General features: G+C 36.1%; 1 protein-coding gene across 7 annotated transcripts in view; it reads left to right on the forward strand.

Annotated features, from left to right (window-relative positions):
* Positions 1–17,010, forward strand: part of NUP37 (nucleoporin 37) — a 44,926-nt gene extending 27,916 nt beyond the window's left edge. For 4 of the 7 annotated variants that reach the window (XM_080812302.1, XM_080812303.1, XM_080812301.1 and 1 more), the window contains 5 exons: positions 4,808–4,898; positions 12,485–12,666; positions 13,162–13,212; positions 15,074–15,167; positions 16,747–17,010. In XM_080812302.1, coding sequence (XP_080668428.1) covers positions 4,808–4,898; positions 12,485–12,666; positions 13,162–13,212; positions 15,074–15,167; positions 16,747–16,860 — 532 coding nt within the window. In that variant the 3' untranslated portion in view covers positions 16,861–17,010. Of the gene's footprint in view, positions 1–4,807; positions 4,899–12,484; positions 12,667–13,161; positions 13,213–14,627; positions 14,679–15,073; positions 15,168–16,746 lie in introns of all 7 variants that reach the window. The other 3 variants (XM_080812304.1, XM_080812305.1, XR_013967325.1) reach the window with 2 other exon arrangements.
* Positions 17,011–17,310: the final 300 nt, after the last annotated feature.

Genomic DNA, 17,310 nt, shown 5'->3' on the forward strand with positions numbered 1-17,310 from the left:
TTTTCTGTTACATTAGAAACTCTCTCATCTGATATGGTCTAGACCTACAGTTTGTTAAGTAATCAAAAAGTCAGTAAACTCGGGGCGCCTGGGTGGCTCAGAGGGTTAAGCCTCTGCCTTCGGTTCAGGTCATGATCTCAAGGTCTTGGGATCGAGCCCCACATCGGGCTCTCTGCTCAGCAGGGAGCCTGCTTCCTCCTCTCTCTCTCTGCCTGTCTCTCTGCCTACTTGTGATCTCTGTCTGTCAAATAAATAAATAAAATCTTTAAAAAATAAAAAAATAAAAAAAAAAGTCAGTAAACTCAACCACAAAACTAAAAGATAACCTACTAAATGGGAAAAGATATTTGCAAATGACACATCTGATAAAGGGTTAGTATCCAAAATATATAAAGAACTTATACAACTCAACACACACACACAAAAACAATTAAAAATGGGCAGAAGACATGAAAAGACATTTCTTGAGAGAAGACATACAGGTGGCCCACAGACACAAGATAAGATGCTCAGCATCACTCATCAAGGAAATGTAAATCAAAACCATAGTGAGATAACACCTCACACCTTTCAGAATGGCTAAAATCAAAAACTCAAGAAACAAGAAGTGTTGGCAAGGATGTGGGGGAAAAGGAACCCTCATGCACTGTGAGTAGGACTGCAAACTACTGCAGTTACTGTGGAAGACAGTATGGAGTTCCCTCAAAAAATTAGAAATAGAACTGTCCTACAACCCAGGAATCCCACTACTGGGTGTTTACCCAAAGAATGCAAAAGCACTAATGTGAAAAGATACATGCACCCCTGTGTTTACTGAAACATGATTTACAATAGCCAAACTATGGAAGCAGGCCACATGTCCATCAATAGATGAAAAGATAAAGAAGATGTGGTGTGTGTTTGTATATGTGTATATGTATTATATATATAGTACTTGGAGCTAGAGAATATAGTGCTAAGTGAAGTAAGTCAGAAAGATGAATACCATATGATGTCACTCATATGGAATTTAAGAAACAAATCAAGGGGTTAAAAAAAGAGACAAATCAAGAATCAGACTCTTAACTACAGAGAACAAACTGATGGTTACTAGAGGTGAGATGTATGAGGGGATGTATGAAATAGGTAAAGGGGATTGAGAGTACAACTTATCTTGCTGGGCATTGAGTAATATATGGAACTGTTAAATCACTATATTGTACACCTGAAACTAATATATCACTGTATATTAACTACATCAGAATTAAAATTTAATTAATTAAGCTAATCTAGTCTCAAAAAATATGAATTAACTCAGGAAATCATTTTAAGAGATTGTCTGCCTACCTTATTTTAATATACAACATATGGATGAAAATTTATCAATTGCTAATTGCCAATTTTTAAATTTTAAGTTAAGACATCTATTTTTCCATAATTTATGAGTCTGATGATTAGCACTGGACTTTTTTTTTTGCATGAATCACACCCATGGTAGTGTCTATAGTGAAAACATATCTAGACTTTTTACTTTGATTGCTTAATCTTTTGTAACTGACACACCTTCCTAATTTAAGAGCATTTTTAAGTTAGAAATTTACCTTTAGTTAGTTGCCATCAACTTAGTTTCATTGAAATAGCTTTCACATTCATATTCTATCAGCTTACATAATACTAGTTGTGTAATTATACTAATAAATAGGCATGGGTTTACACCCCATACAATGGTTTACTAAGCAAAAAAAAAAAAAAAAAAAAAAAAAAATTCCCTCTTTGTAAGTCTACAACAAATGTACTTGTGAGCCTATTAGAAAATAGCCTTGTTCCTGTCAGTTCTCCAGAGGGAAAAAGGAAGAGTCCATCAGAAGGAAGTCAGTTAAGAGCTTTGATTACATATTGTATTCACTATGTCTTAAAATTTGTGCAAATTAATCCATACATGGATACGTGGAAATAACATAATATGCAAGAAAAGGGGGAAGATTTGAAAAATCTGCCTTACAAGTAAGACCAACTGAAAAGTTGCACATTTTGCCAAATGATTGTTTTAAGATTGTTTTTGTCGTAAATTTGTCAGAGAAAGTGCAGGTTTTTTCTGCTGGTAATTAAAAGAAGTATGGGAGGAAAAAATAAGGTATGGCCAGTCTGGAAAGCTATTTGTCAATACCTGCTGGAGTTCAACATATTTGTAAGCTATAATCCATCAATTCCATGCATAGGTATATATACTCAGCAGGGGTGTGTGTGTTTGTGTGTGTGTGTAGGGGGGAGGGGTATGTGAGTGTATTCACTAAAAAACATACAAGAAGATTTACAGCAGCATTATTAACAATGACCAAAACTGGAAACAGCCTAAGTGTCAACAGTACAGTAGCTAAATACATTACAGTGTATTTAATTAATGGAATACTATCTACAGCAATGAGTGAACAGAGCATAACAACATGCAACAATGTTAGTAAATCTCACAAAATCTAATGATAAGTGATAGGTGCCAGACCAAGAAAATACATACTACATGATTCCATTTTATGATGTTCAAACCAGGCAAAAGTACACAATTTTGTGAGAAGTCAGGATAGTAGGTGCTTTTTGTGAGAGAGCAAAGAAGTATGATCAGAAGGAAGCCCAGGATGACTTTTGGAGTTCTGGAAATACTGTTTCTTAATTTGGGTGCTATATTCTCTGAGCTGTGTGCTTAAGATTTGTGTGTTTTTATTATGTATGGTGAACTGCAAAAAAATGTATCAAAAAATAAAAGAATATGATTTTATCTGATGAAACTAATATTAACTAGATGAGCCATGAAGTAATGACAGAAAAATGAGTTGAGCTCTACAAAGGGATTTGAGAAGAACTTAATTATGGAATCAATCAAAAAGGGAAATAAGACTTAACAACTTAAAGTATACCATCTGTAGCTTATTTAGTTATAACTCATTTCAGCCCAATTTGTTGTATTTTGCATACTTAGTACTTGGATTATGCAACCACTGAGAATTATTTAATAAGCACATAAATATAAACCATAAATCACTTTATCCTAGTCCTATAAAGTAATCTGGATCACCCTTCTCATTTTTAAGTCAGGTTTTTTTTTGTTTTTAAGCATCAGGTTTTGTCAGGATAAAATACTATTTAAAAATTAGACTAAAATTTGGTTCATTGGACCAAATTAAAATACACTTAATTAATTGGCCTATTTTTGTAGAATATCCTTATTCATAATTTCTACCTCTTTGGTTTTCTTCATTTGAAAGGAAAAATATGATGAAAAAGTTCAAAAGAATGGAGCCTTTAAACCATTCCCCCGTGAGACTCACTGAATTTGCAAGACATTCCTACTATTTCAATAGTGGTAAAATATATGCTAGCCCAGCACTTTATTATGCAAGAGGCAATGGAGAAGAAAGAAATATTCAGTTGCCATAATTAATAATCTTAGTCATTGTGGGGAGTGAAACACAGTTGCACAAACCATTGGTAAATGTGATTCCCTCTTCAATTAAATTATAATTGTTTCCCTTGTATAGTAAATATAGATGAAAAGTGTTGATTTGGCAAGAGAAAAAGAGTATGCTTCTAAATTATTTAATCAAATAGATAATCATTTTGAAAAATATTTGTGTTTGTTTATATGTGACTATAATATTTCATGATTGAAGATCCTATAACTTCTACAAGAGAGAAAAATATTTCAAATAATATGCTTTGGCACAGAATAACAGCATTGTTCAATACATATGTCTATTGTTTTTGAAGTAAATCTTTCCCTAAACTTCAAATGTATATTCCTTAAGTTTGTTGAAATGATTTTGTGGTTTCTAATGGGATATGAACTATACACCCTAGAAGAAAAGGTCTAAGGCATTCTGATGAGCTGTTTTAATTCTTAATTTAAATTCTTAAAGACCAGAATTCTGTGGGTACTTTGCCAGCCACTCAGCACTTTTGCCTCCTGCCATGCTAACTCTGCCACACTCTGTACCTTTATCTGTGAGATACAACTGGCTGAGTGTGAAGGATGAGCTGGGCAACTAGCAGTCTGGATGGGGAGTAGCACTTCTCACAGTAAAGTGCCATTATTGAGATTTCTAAGTCTTGATCTCTGCTATGAGGTTGGGAAAGAAATTGAGATAGAAAGCCATGTCAGCGAGTAGCTTGGTCCTTGTTACTTTGGATTTGTAAGTGTTGAGGAGAAGAGTAGGAAAAACCAGGTATCTATTCCTTCAACCAAGCTTTAATCTGGTAGCTTTCAATCAAGGCACCTTTGATAAACAGAATTGGGAAAGTGAGCCAGATCAGAGAAGTTATAAGATAAGAAGTGGCCCCTGGCATGGAAAGCCAAAAGCAGAAGGAATTAAACAAGTATGTAAATTATCTCCCTAAATTCATGTCACATCACACATACCTCATACTAGCTTCTTTATAGATTATTTTGGAAAATGGGAGTATTGGGGGGAGGGAGTGTTAAGCACCCCTGGCAGAAATTGTTATTGAAATGACTACTGAGGTAGGAAGGCAACCTATTTAGTGAACTAGAAACTTCAAGATTCTGCCCACAAAATAAAGATTATATGAATAGTTTAATTTGGTTACTGTGTTACAGTGTTAAATTAGAAAATGTATGTGATTGTTTTTCCATGACTGAGTATGTTAAAACTTCTTCATACTGCTTTCAGTTTTTTTTAAACATATACTTTAGGTATAGATATCTGTATAATATAATCTCTAGTTAATAGATTTGAATTAATTCATGGGAGTGTCATTTTCATTTTAGTAGTGATAGAGCAAAAATATTTAACATTGTATTCTATGCTTTTATTAGGATTTGGAACTTGGAAGGAATGCAGACAGCTCATTTTGTTCTTCATTCCCCTGGAATGAGTGTGTGCTGGCATCCTGAGGAAACTTTTAAGGTTGGAATTTATAACTTAGTTTTCTTTTATTAAGCTGAGAAGACATATACAGGTGTAATACATGCATATATAGAGGAGAAAAATCAATTATTTTTCCACCTCAGAGACTCTAATTGTCATAAATGCATCGGACTAGTGTAGAATTCTGTAACTTAAAATCTCTGTATAATTAAGTTTTTATTTTACAACCATCATAGATAAATGACATTTTTCGGAGTACATTTTTCCTGCCCTTTTGAAGATTGCAATCTAAAAACAGATGCCCAGTCTATCTAGTAGCAGTATTCATTAAAAAAAAAAAAAAAAAAAAAAAGTTAAAATCCATGCTTGAAGCCATAATATGTAAACAGAAAGCATCACTGACAAATTTGAGCTGGCTGCAGTGGTATTCAACTCCTATTCAGAGTAGAGCTTTCTAAAATTCTAAAAGTACACTAGAAGTTATTATCAATTGACCTTAATTCTTACTTCATTGAGAGGATAGGACTCATTCAACAAGAGTTCTCTCATTTGCCAGTATCTGCTCTTTGGCATCACTCTATTTTATCTTTCCCTAGAAGCTAAGAAGTTACCATGTTCCATGGTGGTAGGTATTGTGGAGGGCACGTATGCATGGAGCAGTAGGTGTGATGCATAAACAATGAATTCTGGAACACTGAAAAGAAATTTAAAAAATAAATTAAAATTTTAAAAAATTTAAAAAAAAAGAAGTTACCATGTTCATCTTGTTAAAGTTAATTCTTTAGCTGTGTAGATCTCATGCCAGTTCCCTAGGCATCTTGGTTTTATAGCTTTCTAATGTCTGTGCTTCTCCATTGACTCTTTTCCGTCCTCATAGTTGTACAAAAAGATAAGCTTGATTTAATTATAGCAAACGCTTATATAATACTAAATATACTTGGCCCATTGTCAACTTTTTATATTAGCTCACTTAATCCTCATGGCAACCTTATGAGATAGCAGCTATGATGACCCTCATTTTACAGAAAAACCATTTCTGTCACTTCTATCTTAAAACCCTGCTCACTTGATCTTTAAAGATTCATTATTCTAGTCCTCTTGAGCATCTCTGCATGTTATCTTCCCTTTTTCTTTCTCCTTTGCCAGCACTTCTTTTACCATGTATTTGTGAACTGTTGGAAGATGTAGTTCTTACCAACACTGTGCCCTTTAGGTGTAATAGAGGGTAAAAGAATGAATAAAGCCCCTGCCCTTACATTACACGATGATGGGCTTATAAGAAAGAAAAACCTGTAAATACAGCAATACAGATTTTAAGTGTTTTAAGTGTTGGAATAAAAAAATTTAGTAAGTAGATCAATTACATAAGAAAGAATTAATCAGATCTGCTGATAGCCTTCACAGAGGAGGTAATCCTGAGCTGAGATGTTCCAGACTATGTAAGTATGTTTTCTGAACCTTAGGATACCATGAAAATTTGTTTCAGGCATGTTGGATCTTTCTTCAGTAGAACTGGACACTACATATGTGCATGAGTAAAATTTTCTAATTTATTCATATTACATATGTAGGGATTGTTCCATGTATAAGTAATATTTTTGAAGCCAGGTCCTATATTTTATTTTAGGCAAGATTTCCCCCCTATAGCTTTGAGTCTACATGAAGTATAACAGGGATTCTAACCAAATGTTAATATCACCATGTATAAATACAATAGACTACCTTTTTTTTTTTTTTTCTAGAGAGAGCAGGAAGGGCAGTGGGAGAGGGAGAGAGAGAATCTTTTTTTTTTTTTAAGATTTTATTTAAGAAAGAGAGAACACAAGCAGGAGTGAGGGGCAGACAGAAAAGCAGACTCCCTGCTGAGCAGGGAGACCAATCTGGGGCTTGATCCTGGGACTCCAGGATCATGACCTGAGCCGAAGGCAAACACTTAACTGACTGAGCCACCCAGGTGCCCCAGAGAGAGAAAATCCATGCTGGGCATGGAGCCTGACATGGGGCTGTTTCCCAACCCTGAAATCATGACCTGAACTAAAATCTAGAGTTGGATGCTTAACTGACTGAACCACCCAGATACCCCAGATAAGCTACTTTTTTTTTTGTTTCTTTTTCTAATAACTTTATTGAGATATAGGTAATATGCTATAAACCCACCCTTTTAAAGTCTACAGTTCAGTTTTTTATAGTATATTCACAGAGTGCAAACAGACTAGTAATTAATTTTAGAATATTTTCATGAACTCCGAAAGAAAACCTATACTGAGCTCTGCCCACCACCACCAGCAACCATTAACCTGCTTTCTGTCTTTATGTATTTGCCATCCAAATGGGCTGCTTTTTAAAATCTGTGACCTAGATGAGAAATGAGAACTTTTCTTACAACTTCTATACCAAAACTTAAATCTTAATGCTTGTGATTCAGATCCCTTTCCTCCATATGCTTTAAGTTAATTTCTGTTTTTCTTCTATCATTAAAACTCCATCCCAGCCCACCTCCTTTTTTTTATTGTTTCCATGACTTCAGAATCTTTAGAAGTCCATGCTGTAGGTCACATACACTCAAAATCCTGAAATCGCTTTTGATGTCTTCACTCCATGTATGCAAACTTTTCCAGGTTTTTAACTTTTCTTTCCTTAGGAACATATTACTAGAACACATTTCTTTGTCATTAAGGTGCATTCTTCACCTTTCTGTTCCCACAAGTAACTCCTGCCAAGGCTTAGCTATTTCAAAAGTTTTGGCTCTCCACTCTTGGATTTTTCTTGCCTACTTTAGTTAAACTAATGTTAAAATACCGGTTTCATCATGTCTCCCCTAAACTCAAAAACCTAAAATACAGAAAGGCAACACAGAAGTGATTAAGAGTATGGCTTGGGGTGCCTCGGTGGCTCAGTTGTTAAGTATCTGCCTTTGGCTCAGGTCATGATTCTGAGGTCCCACATTGGGCTCCCTGCTCAGTGGGAAGCCTGCTTCTCTCTCTCCCACTCCCCCTACTTGTGTTCTCTCTCTACTGTGTATCTCTCAAATAAATAAGTAAACATATTAAAAAAAAAAAAGTATGGCCTCTTGAGATAACTGCCTGGAGTCATATCCCAGTTCCATCACTTATAAGCTATGAGTTTTCAGGCAAGTTGCAAAAGCTCTCTCAATCACTGCCTTTACCTCTTCTTGTAAAATGGAAACTCATGAAGACTAAGTGAGTGAACTCTTAAAAGTCCTTAAAGAGAACCTAGCACATAATAAGCACTTGATCGATTTTAGTTTCTTGTCATTATTAACACTTATTACTACTAACCGATCTGGTGGTCTCTGTAATCTGATGTATCTACTCAAGCCCAGAATTTTTGTTCTATTTTGCTTAGCCTGGGTAAAAATGAGGCAGCTAGAGAAGAGAAAGATGAGTCCATGACTATCTGTCTCATAGAATTCTAATGAAAATCATATGAGGTGTGAACTACACACATAATCTGGAAAGCAAAAAGCAACTACTAGCATTTGATAGTTAATAAAAGATACAAAGTCAAAAGATCTCGAGAATTTACTTCTTTTTTTAAAGATTTTATTTACTTATTTGTCAGAGAGAGAAAGATCGAGCGAGTGAGCAGGGAGAACAGCAGGCAGAGGGAGAAGCAGGCTCCCACCTGAGTTGGGAGCCCGATGTGGGACTCAATCCCAGGACCCTGGGATCATGACCTCAGCCAACGGCAACTGCATAACCAACTGAGCCACGCTGGCATTCCAAGAAATTAAGATCTTAAATCTAATTGACCACAGTTGGAACTAGGATTTTACCAGATAGTAATAATAGAAAAAAAGAGTTGAGGATGTCATGGAATCATATCTGAGTCTCTGACTCTAAGGGAGTGGATTGCTGCTAAATCAAATGGGGTATAATAACCAACACTTGTTGAATGCTGTCTGAGTGCCAGGAACTATGCTGAGTATTTTACATGTGTTCTAATGTAATTCTCTCAAAACACTATGTGGTTGGTAACATTTTTCTGTCCATTTTATAGATAAGAAAAGTGAAACACCGAAAAGTTAATAAGTCATTTGCCCAAGGCCACACAGTCACAGATTTGAGCTTACTCTGATCAAGTACTAGTGTTCTGTGCTACAAAAGATATATTCCCCTGAAAATTCAGTGCATACTGTGTTTATAGTTTTGAGAAGTCCTAAAGGAAAAGTTCCCCTGTAAACTTTTTAGCTCTAGCAGTTCTCAAACTTATTTAACTTTTTTACTCTATCTGCTTTCAACCAAAAAAATAAAAAAATCTATCATTACAGTTGAGCACAGTTTTAAAAAGATAAATAACTAAGAACTGAGTTTTCAATCTGACTTCAACCTGTAATAATAACAGACTTTTTTTGAGCCTATTCTGTGCTAAGACTTTTTTAAGTGCTTTACATATATTAACTCATATCATACTATGAATAGGTAGTGTTATTAGCTCCACTTTTATTGATGAGTGCAGTTGCAGGCTCTGCCACAGGCTAGCAGTGAGACTTCAACAAGTTACCTTTGTCACTCTGTGCCTCAGTCTCCTCTTCTGAAAAATGGGATTAATGACAGTAATTTTTTCATACAGTGGTTATAGTGATTCAGTAAGGCAGGGCATATAAAGCTCAGTGTTAGGTTTGTTGTATGTGTCACTGATCTGATGTTGTTGTTAGTAGAATTAGTATTATTTTAACATTCTGCCTATTAGAGAATAGTTTTAAATTCTACCTTTTCTATTAAAAAGGGAATATGGGAAGGACTACCCATATTCTATTTATATTCTATGGTCAGTTTTTTTCCCTAATTCTCTAGATGGGAAATTTCTTGATACCAAAGATCATCTTTGGGGCGCCTGGGTGGCTCAGTGGGTTAAAGCCTCTGCCTTCGGCTCAGGTCATGATACCGGGGTCCTGGGATCGAGCCCCGCATCGGGCTCTCTGCTCAGCAGGGAACCTGCCTCCCCCTCTCTCTCTGCCTGCCTCTCTGCCTACTTGTGATCTCTGTCTGTCAAATAAATAAATTAAATATTTTTAAAAAATCATCTTTTACTTTTGACTTCTGTTGAAATTAGCATAGTATTTTGCATAAATACTATGTATTGTATATAATTCATCTTCATTATTCACAGATTCTGTATCTGCAAGTTCATCTACTCACTGAAATTTATTTATAACCCCAAAATCAGTACTCATGGCATTTCACAGTTGCAGACATGCTCAGAGCAATAAGAAATTTGAGTCGACTAATGTGCACATTTCCAGCTAAGGCTGAATGAGGCCAGCGCTCTGCCTTCTTGTTTTAGCTCTCATACTTTAAAGAAGTGTCCTATTTGTGGTCTATTTTTATGCACGTTTTTGTGCTTTTTGTTAGTGATTTCACCATGTAAAATGGTCCCCCAAGCATAAAGCGTAAGTGCTCAAGTGCAGTCTAGGGTTCCTAAGTGCCAGAAGGCAGTGATGTGCTTTATGGAGAAAATAATATGGTGTTAGATAAGCTTTATTGAAGCATGAGCTATAGTGCTGTTGGCTGTGAGGTTTGGGTTTTGGGTTTTGTTTTGGGTTTTTTAAAGATTTGTTTATGTTATTTTAGATAGGGCAGGGAGGGTCATAGGAAGAAAAAGAGGAACTCAAGCACGGTCCACACTGAGTGCAGAGCCTGATGCAGTACTTGATCTCAAGAACCTGAAATCAGACCTGAGCCAAAACCAAGAGTTGGGCACTTAACTGACTGTACCACCTGGGCACCACAGCTCTGAGTTCTTGCTATGTTAATGAATCAGTATATATGAAATATGGTATCTTTAAACATACATAAGACCAGATTATGCATTGGTCAGTTGACAAAAAATGTTATGCCCAGAGACTCACAAGAACCAAACACTTTATTTCCCCTAGGATCAATGTTCAGTATTCACCAATTCCTCGTTCACAGCAACTTAATAGGCTCTGCCTACCATGAATAATAAGACTCAACTCTGTGTGGGCAGTGGGGAAAGGTGGAGGTGGATGCTCGGTAAAGGTCTCTTAGATGATGAATAATAGAATGACGGCCTGTAGCCCCAAGCCAGACATGATCTGTCTTACTAGAAGTAGTAACAATACTTTAATGGTGTTTTATGGGTTTAGGAAATTACTGTTAATGTACAATATCACATTATAGCTGTATGGTAACATCTTGAGTCTGGTGTAATTATCCCACGTTTCACAGATAGGAAAAAAGCAAACTCTAGGTCACTCAAAAGATTTGTAGAAACCAGGATTATTGACACTAAGTCTCTCATTCTTTCCAGGCCACCACTGGTACTTCACACCTTCAGGAATGTTTGCACTGTAATATAATCAGAATTACAAGAACATTCTGTAAAAGTAAGAACTTTACAGAAAATGTAGGGAGTTTTTAAGCCATTTTATTTGGGCAACAGCTACATATCTATTCATAGCAATCTCTTTACCTTAACCCACAAATAGGTATCCTAATGCCTTGCTTCTTTGAGTCTAAGAAATAAATTTTTTCACATGTTAATATTTTATAAAATGGAAATTTATCTTATAATTATTTTTGCATTGATAAAATATTTCTTAGAGGGACACCTGGGTGGCTCAGTGGGTTAAGCCTCTGCCTTCAGCTCAGGTCATGATCCCAGGGTCCTGGGATTGAGCCCCGCACCGGGCTCTCAGCTCAGCAGGGAGCCTCCTTCCTCCTCTCTCTCTGCCTGCCTCTCTGCCTACTTGTGATCTGTCAAATAAATAAATAAAATCTTTAAAAAAAATATTTCTTAGATAGGAAGGGAAGGAAGAAGAGAGGGATCAGGGAAGGAAGGAAGCAGACAAGTTCATTATTCAACATCTTAAATCATTAGTATTTTAGAATAAAGGAAATATTGAAGAGTACTGTTTATTGAGTGAGTGGCTACTTTGTGACAAGCATAGTACTGGGTGCTTTACATGTATTACTTTTTTAAGATTTTATTTTTTTTAAGTGATGATCTCTACACCCAACTTATGGTGCTTGAACTCATAACCCCGAGATCAAGAGTCACATGCTCATCCAGGCATCCCACTATAATACTCATTTAATCACCACAACAATGCTGTAGCTATTCTTATCCTCACATACACATTTTAGAAAGGAGAAAGCTGCCTATTGAAGACTTGTAATTTGACCATTTAGCTTTTAAGTGAAGGAAACAGCCTTGCTCCCCTGGTCAGTCTGTGCTCCTAACGCCATGCTTCCTTCTGTTCTGGAAACAATCTCACATCACATAAGGATGTGTAACACATAATATAGCTCTGTTGAGAAATACACACTTAGCTATCCTTTCTAGACAACATAACTTAAAGCTATAACTTTCCCCAGAATGATTCTTTGGACTTACTTTTTCCTAGTAACTGTACATCATCATTTAAAATTGTACTCAACTTTCCTGGGTCTGTCTTTCACCAGTTTTCTCCGAGTTTTTTAATATTTGACAGAGATTTTTACATAGGCCTCACCTATTTCATTTGCACTTGATGTCCCATTTGTAATATATGCAGATGTTTACGTATTATATGTAACATTGAATTTCTGCCTCAGATTTGGCTAGTGAATTAGGTGAATTTTTTCTGTCCTGTCTTACAGTTGATGGTTGCAGAGAAGAATGGAACAATCCGGTTTTATGATCTTTTGACTCAACAGGCTATTTTATCTCTTGAATCAGAACAGATGCCATTAATGTCAGCCCATTGGTGCTTAAAAAATACCTTCAAAGTTGGAGCTGTTGCAGGAAATGATTGGTTAATTTGGGATATTACTCGATCCAGGTACTTCCTTAACAGCTGTCTGTTGCATGCCCAAAAAGTCAGTTACTATTGCTGACTGATCCATGGAGCCATTGTATACCTGAGCCTCACTATAAACCAGAAACAAGTCTATCTTGCAAAAGGACCAGAGCTATGGGTTTTTACATAAGAGAGATAGATGCCCATGCTTTGCAGATTTACTCTGAGAGTAACCCAGGAAGAACAACAAAAAGAAAAAAATCGTTGAGCAATGTTTATTTACATTTAAAAAAAGAAGAAGAAAAACATTGATTCGAATGATGGTGTTCTATAACAGTTCTAAATCATGTCTGTCTCTATGTCTCTATCTCTATATTTCATCTTTGTTAATCCAGTGCTTATTTAGAATTTTGTGACAGTTTAAGTACATTGGGCATTGTGTCCTTTAAAGAGAAAAATGCCATTAAAACCTTAATTTAATTTCCTCTATTTGAGACCAGCACATAAATTCATAAAATACATTACGTTACCTTTCAGTTATCCTCAAGATAAGAGACCTGTCCACATGGATCAAGCCTGCTTATTCAGGTAATGTAACATTTTTGTTCAAGTTATATTTAATTTTTTTAATTTGGTTACTTTGTCACATGCTATGTCACCATACTTTCCCAATCCCCTCCTTTGCACTGAGGTGTTGGGGATATTATGGCGTGTGTTTTCTGATTGTTTTATAAATGGTTGTTTTGCTTTCCTAACTAAGTCTTTTGCTTTTGTCTTTTGGTCTGGGTAAGGGAGTGTTTCGCTTTCCAATATTTTCTTTGAAGAATTTTATAAAATACAAAACACATTACCATTCAACAAATACCACGCCAACAATCTGGAGTATATGCTTCCTTATATTTTGTTTTGATAAAGATGTAAAATGTAGGTGGGCCAACTTTTATGCATATAAATGTCATTGTTGTGCTTTAAATGAGAACACACTGTATTATGTATCTGTGACTTTTTCCTACTAAAATTAATATACATGTCTGCCTTGTTCTTTCTCATTGACCTTTGCATAGTATTTCATTGTATAATGTAGTCAGTAGGGTGCTTTTAACTTTAAGTAACATGAAAACTTACTAACCAAGACTAAAACAAGTAGTGTATTTCTTATATGCTGTAATTCATCAAATCTAAAATACCCCCAATAAAATTATAGGACTTGGGGACAACATCATTTTTTGTATACATTAAAAATATATGTATTCATCAAAATGTAAGATGCCGTAGATTGTAAGATGCACTCTGATTTTAAAAATGTGAGCACATCACAGAGACATGATGGCTTCTGAAGGAGGCAGTCTCAGGATTGGCTCAGTAGTTCATCAGTGCCTACAGGAGTTCAGCCCTTGCCCTCTGTGTCCCCAGTGGCAGCTTCTGGCTTGTTGCTTCACAGTCACAAGATGACTACCAGAGTTCCAGGCGTCATAGCCGCATATAAGCTTGTCCAAAGAGGAAAAGAAGGAGCACTCCTCTTTTATTAGGGATTGCTATCAGTACATATCATCCTCTTCTGGTCAGTCACACTGTTGGAATGTAGTTGGGGTTCAGTTAGCGTGGAAGAAGGGCAGAAAGGCTGTTGGACAGCAACTAATAATGTCTGCCCAAATAAAAATATGATTAGACTTTAGCCTTTTTTTTTTTTTCTTTTGTCAACAAATCCTTTCTTTTTTCATGTATCTTCCCCACTCCACTTATACTGCTAGGCATGTTGCTGGAGCTATATTAACACTTTTTGATTCATTAACTTACTATATTTCAATGTCTAGGATATCTTGAAACTTAAGTAATGAGATATATAAATATTTTAGGTGTTTAAATACGTAAATTTATAACTAATTTTTCTAGCAAATGTCAATAAGGATATTGATTTTTTTAATGTATTGTACTGTGAAATACTTTATATTTGTCTGATGCCTTGTTTATATCCCCACCACACTGTCTCCTTTGGTTTTAAGAAAGGAACTGCTAACTTTGTGTAACTTTGGAACTTAACCAAGTGGCACATGGTAAGCATTTAATATTCACAAAATGAGAAAATATTTATAGCCAACTTCGCAGAAATTTCCAGTCGAATTATAAAATTGTATTAACAATTTAGACTTATAAAATTAATTGGTTTTGTGCAAAAAGAAATGGTTTTAGAGGGGTGCCTGGGTGGCTCAGTGGGTTAAAGCCTCTGCCTTCGGCTCAGGTCATGGTCCCAGGGTCCTGGGATTGAGCCCCACATCGGACTCTCTGCTCAGCAGGGAGTCTGCTTCCCTTCCTCTCTCTCTCTGCCTGCCTCTCTGCCTACGTGTGATCTCTGTCTGTCAAATAAATAAAATCTTTTTAAAAAAAAAGTAGTTTTAGAAAAGTTCATAGTTATCTCTAGGGTACTATGGGTGTTTTTGTCTTTTCTTAGGTGGTCCACAATTAATGAGAACTTGTTTGCAACCACTGGTTATCCTGGCAAAATTGCAAGCCAGTTTCAAATTCATCATTTAGGACACCCTCAGGTAATTTGGAGTTGTTTTGTGGCATATGTGTTTTTAAATTTATGTTTTCTATTCTTTTTACTCATAGCCCCCAAATTTGTAATGTGTAACTGAAGACATTTGTGAATGTCTTATCTGCTTAAATTGGAAAGAGAAAGCATTTTTGGTGTTTAAATCACCAGTGGTGGGGCGCCTGGGTTTCTCAGTTGGTTAAACAACTGCCTTTGGCTCAGGTCATGATCCCGGAATCCCGGGATCAAGTCCCGCATCAGGCTCCCAGCTCCATGAGGAGTCTGCTTCTCCCTCTGACCTTCTCCCCTGTCATTCTCTCTCTCACTCTCTATCAAATAAATAAATAAAATCTTTAAAAAAAAAAATAAATAAATCTAAATCACCAGTGGTAACAGACCTTCTTCCCAGTATTCATGTGAGAAGCATTTTATTTCTTTTGTATTTCTTTCTTCATTTAAATATAATAATTTATTCACTTGATTGGTTTAGGCTACAAAAATGTTTAAGTCTAAGCTAAATCAGTTATTCATAGATTATTTGTATCCTTCATTTTAGCCAGCTACAAAGAATGTATATTTCACCTATGAGGGAGCATTTTTTTTAATGTTTTATTTCTTTTCAGCGTAACAGTATTCATTGTTTTTTCACCACACCCAGTGCTCCATGCAATCCATGCCCTCCCTAGTACCCACCACCTGGTTCCCCCAACCTCCCACCCCCCGCCCCTTCGAAACCCTCAGGTTGTTTTTCAGAGTCCATAGTCTCTCATGGTTCACCTCCCCTTCCAATTTCCCTCAGCTCCCTTCTCCTCTCCATCTACCCTTGTCCTCCATATTGTTTGTTATGCTCCACAAAGAAGTGAAACCATATGATACTTGACTCTCTCTGCTTGACTTATTTCACTCAGCATAATCTCTTCCAGTCCCGTCCATGTTGCTACAAAAGTTGGGTATTCATCCTTTCTGATGGAGGCATAATACTCCACAGTGTATATGGACCACATCTTCCTTATCCATTCATCCGTTGAAGGGCATCTTGGTTCTTTCCACAGTTTGGCGACCGTGGCCATTGCTGCTATAAACATTGGGGTACAGATGGCCCTTCTTTTCACTACATCTGTATCCTTGGGGTAAATACCCAGTAGTGCAATTGCAGGGTCATAGGGAAGCTCTATTTTTAATTTCTTGAGGAATCTCCACACTTTTCTCCAAAGTGGCTGCACCAACTTGCATTCCCACCAACAGCGAAAGAGGGTTCCCCTTTCTCTACATCCTCTCCAACACACGTTGTTTCCTGTCTTGCTAATTTTGACCATTCTAACTGGTGTAAGGTGGTATCTCAATGTGGTTTTAATTTGAATCTCCCTGATGGCTAGTGATGATGAACATTTTTTCATGTGTCTGATAGCCATTTGTATGTCTTCATTGGAGAAGTGTCTGTTCATATCTTCTGCCATATTTTTAATTCTATTTCCCTTATGTTAACCAAAGACAGTTCATCAATGCATTTCTTATTTTTGAAGGGTAGTTTTTACTTTATTAACTTTGGTGATTTAATAAGTTTCTTAAATTCTTCACGTATTTTGTAGCCTGTCCTCATTGGTTCTGTAGCCGTCGGATCTGGCCTTTCCTGGCATAGAACTCTCCCACTGTGTGCAATTGGAGGAGACCACAAGCTGTTGTTTTGGGTGACTGAAATGTAAAACAAATTTTCTGTGTACCGATCCATAAACTTTGTATTTTTAATACATATTTTGGAGAATTTCTTATTTTTGTATCAAATACACTGTAAACTCTAGAAGTGTTCCAATTGTTGTTTCTGTTAAATAAAATATTAATGGTTCGAAAAGTCATTTGCCTACTCTGTTCTTTATGTGTATGTGTATACATACCTAACACATACACATTTTTTTAAATCATCTTTTAAGACTGTAATTAACTCAGCAGCTCTAGAAAAGAGATAACTAGGGAAACATATATATTTGTGATTTTATCACAGGATTACCCAAAGTATATCCTGTCCTCTATACTTCAGATATATGCTGTTTTCCTAATTCTCAGAGACACAAACATTTACAAAAGTAAGAAAAGGTTTTTCCTTTCTGTGTTACTCTGGAAGTGGTTCAGTGTATATGTGTGGGTGTATCCATTTT

This window comes from Martes martes (assembly GCF_963455335.1).
Source record: "Martes martes genome assembly, chromosome: 8".
NCBI classification, from domain to species: domain Eukaryota; kingdom Metazoa; phylum Chordata; class Mammalia; order Carnivora; family Mustelidae; genus Martes; species Martes martes.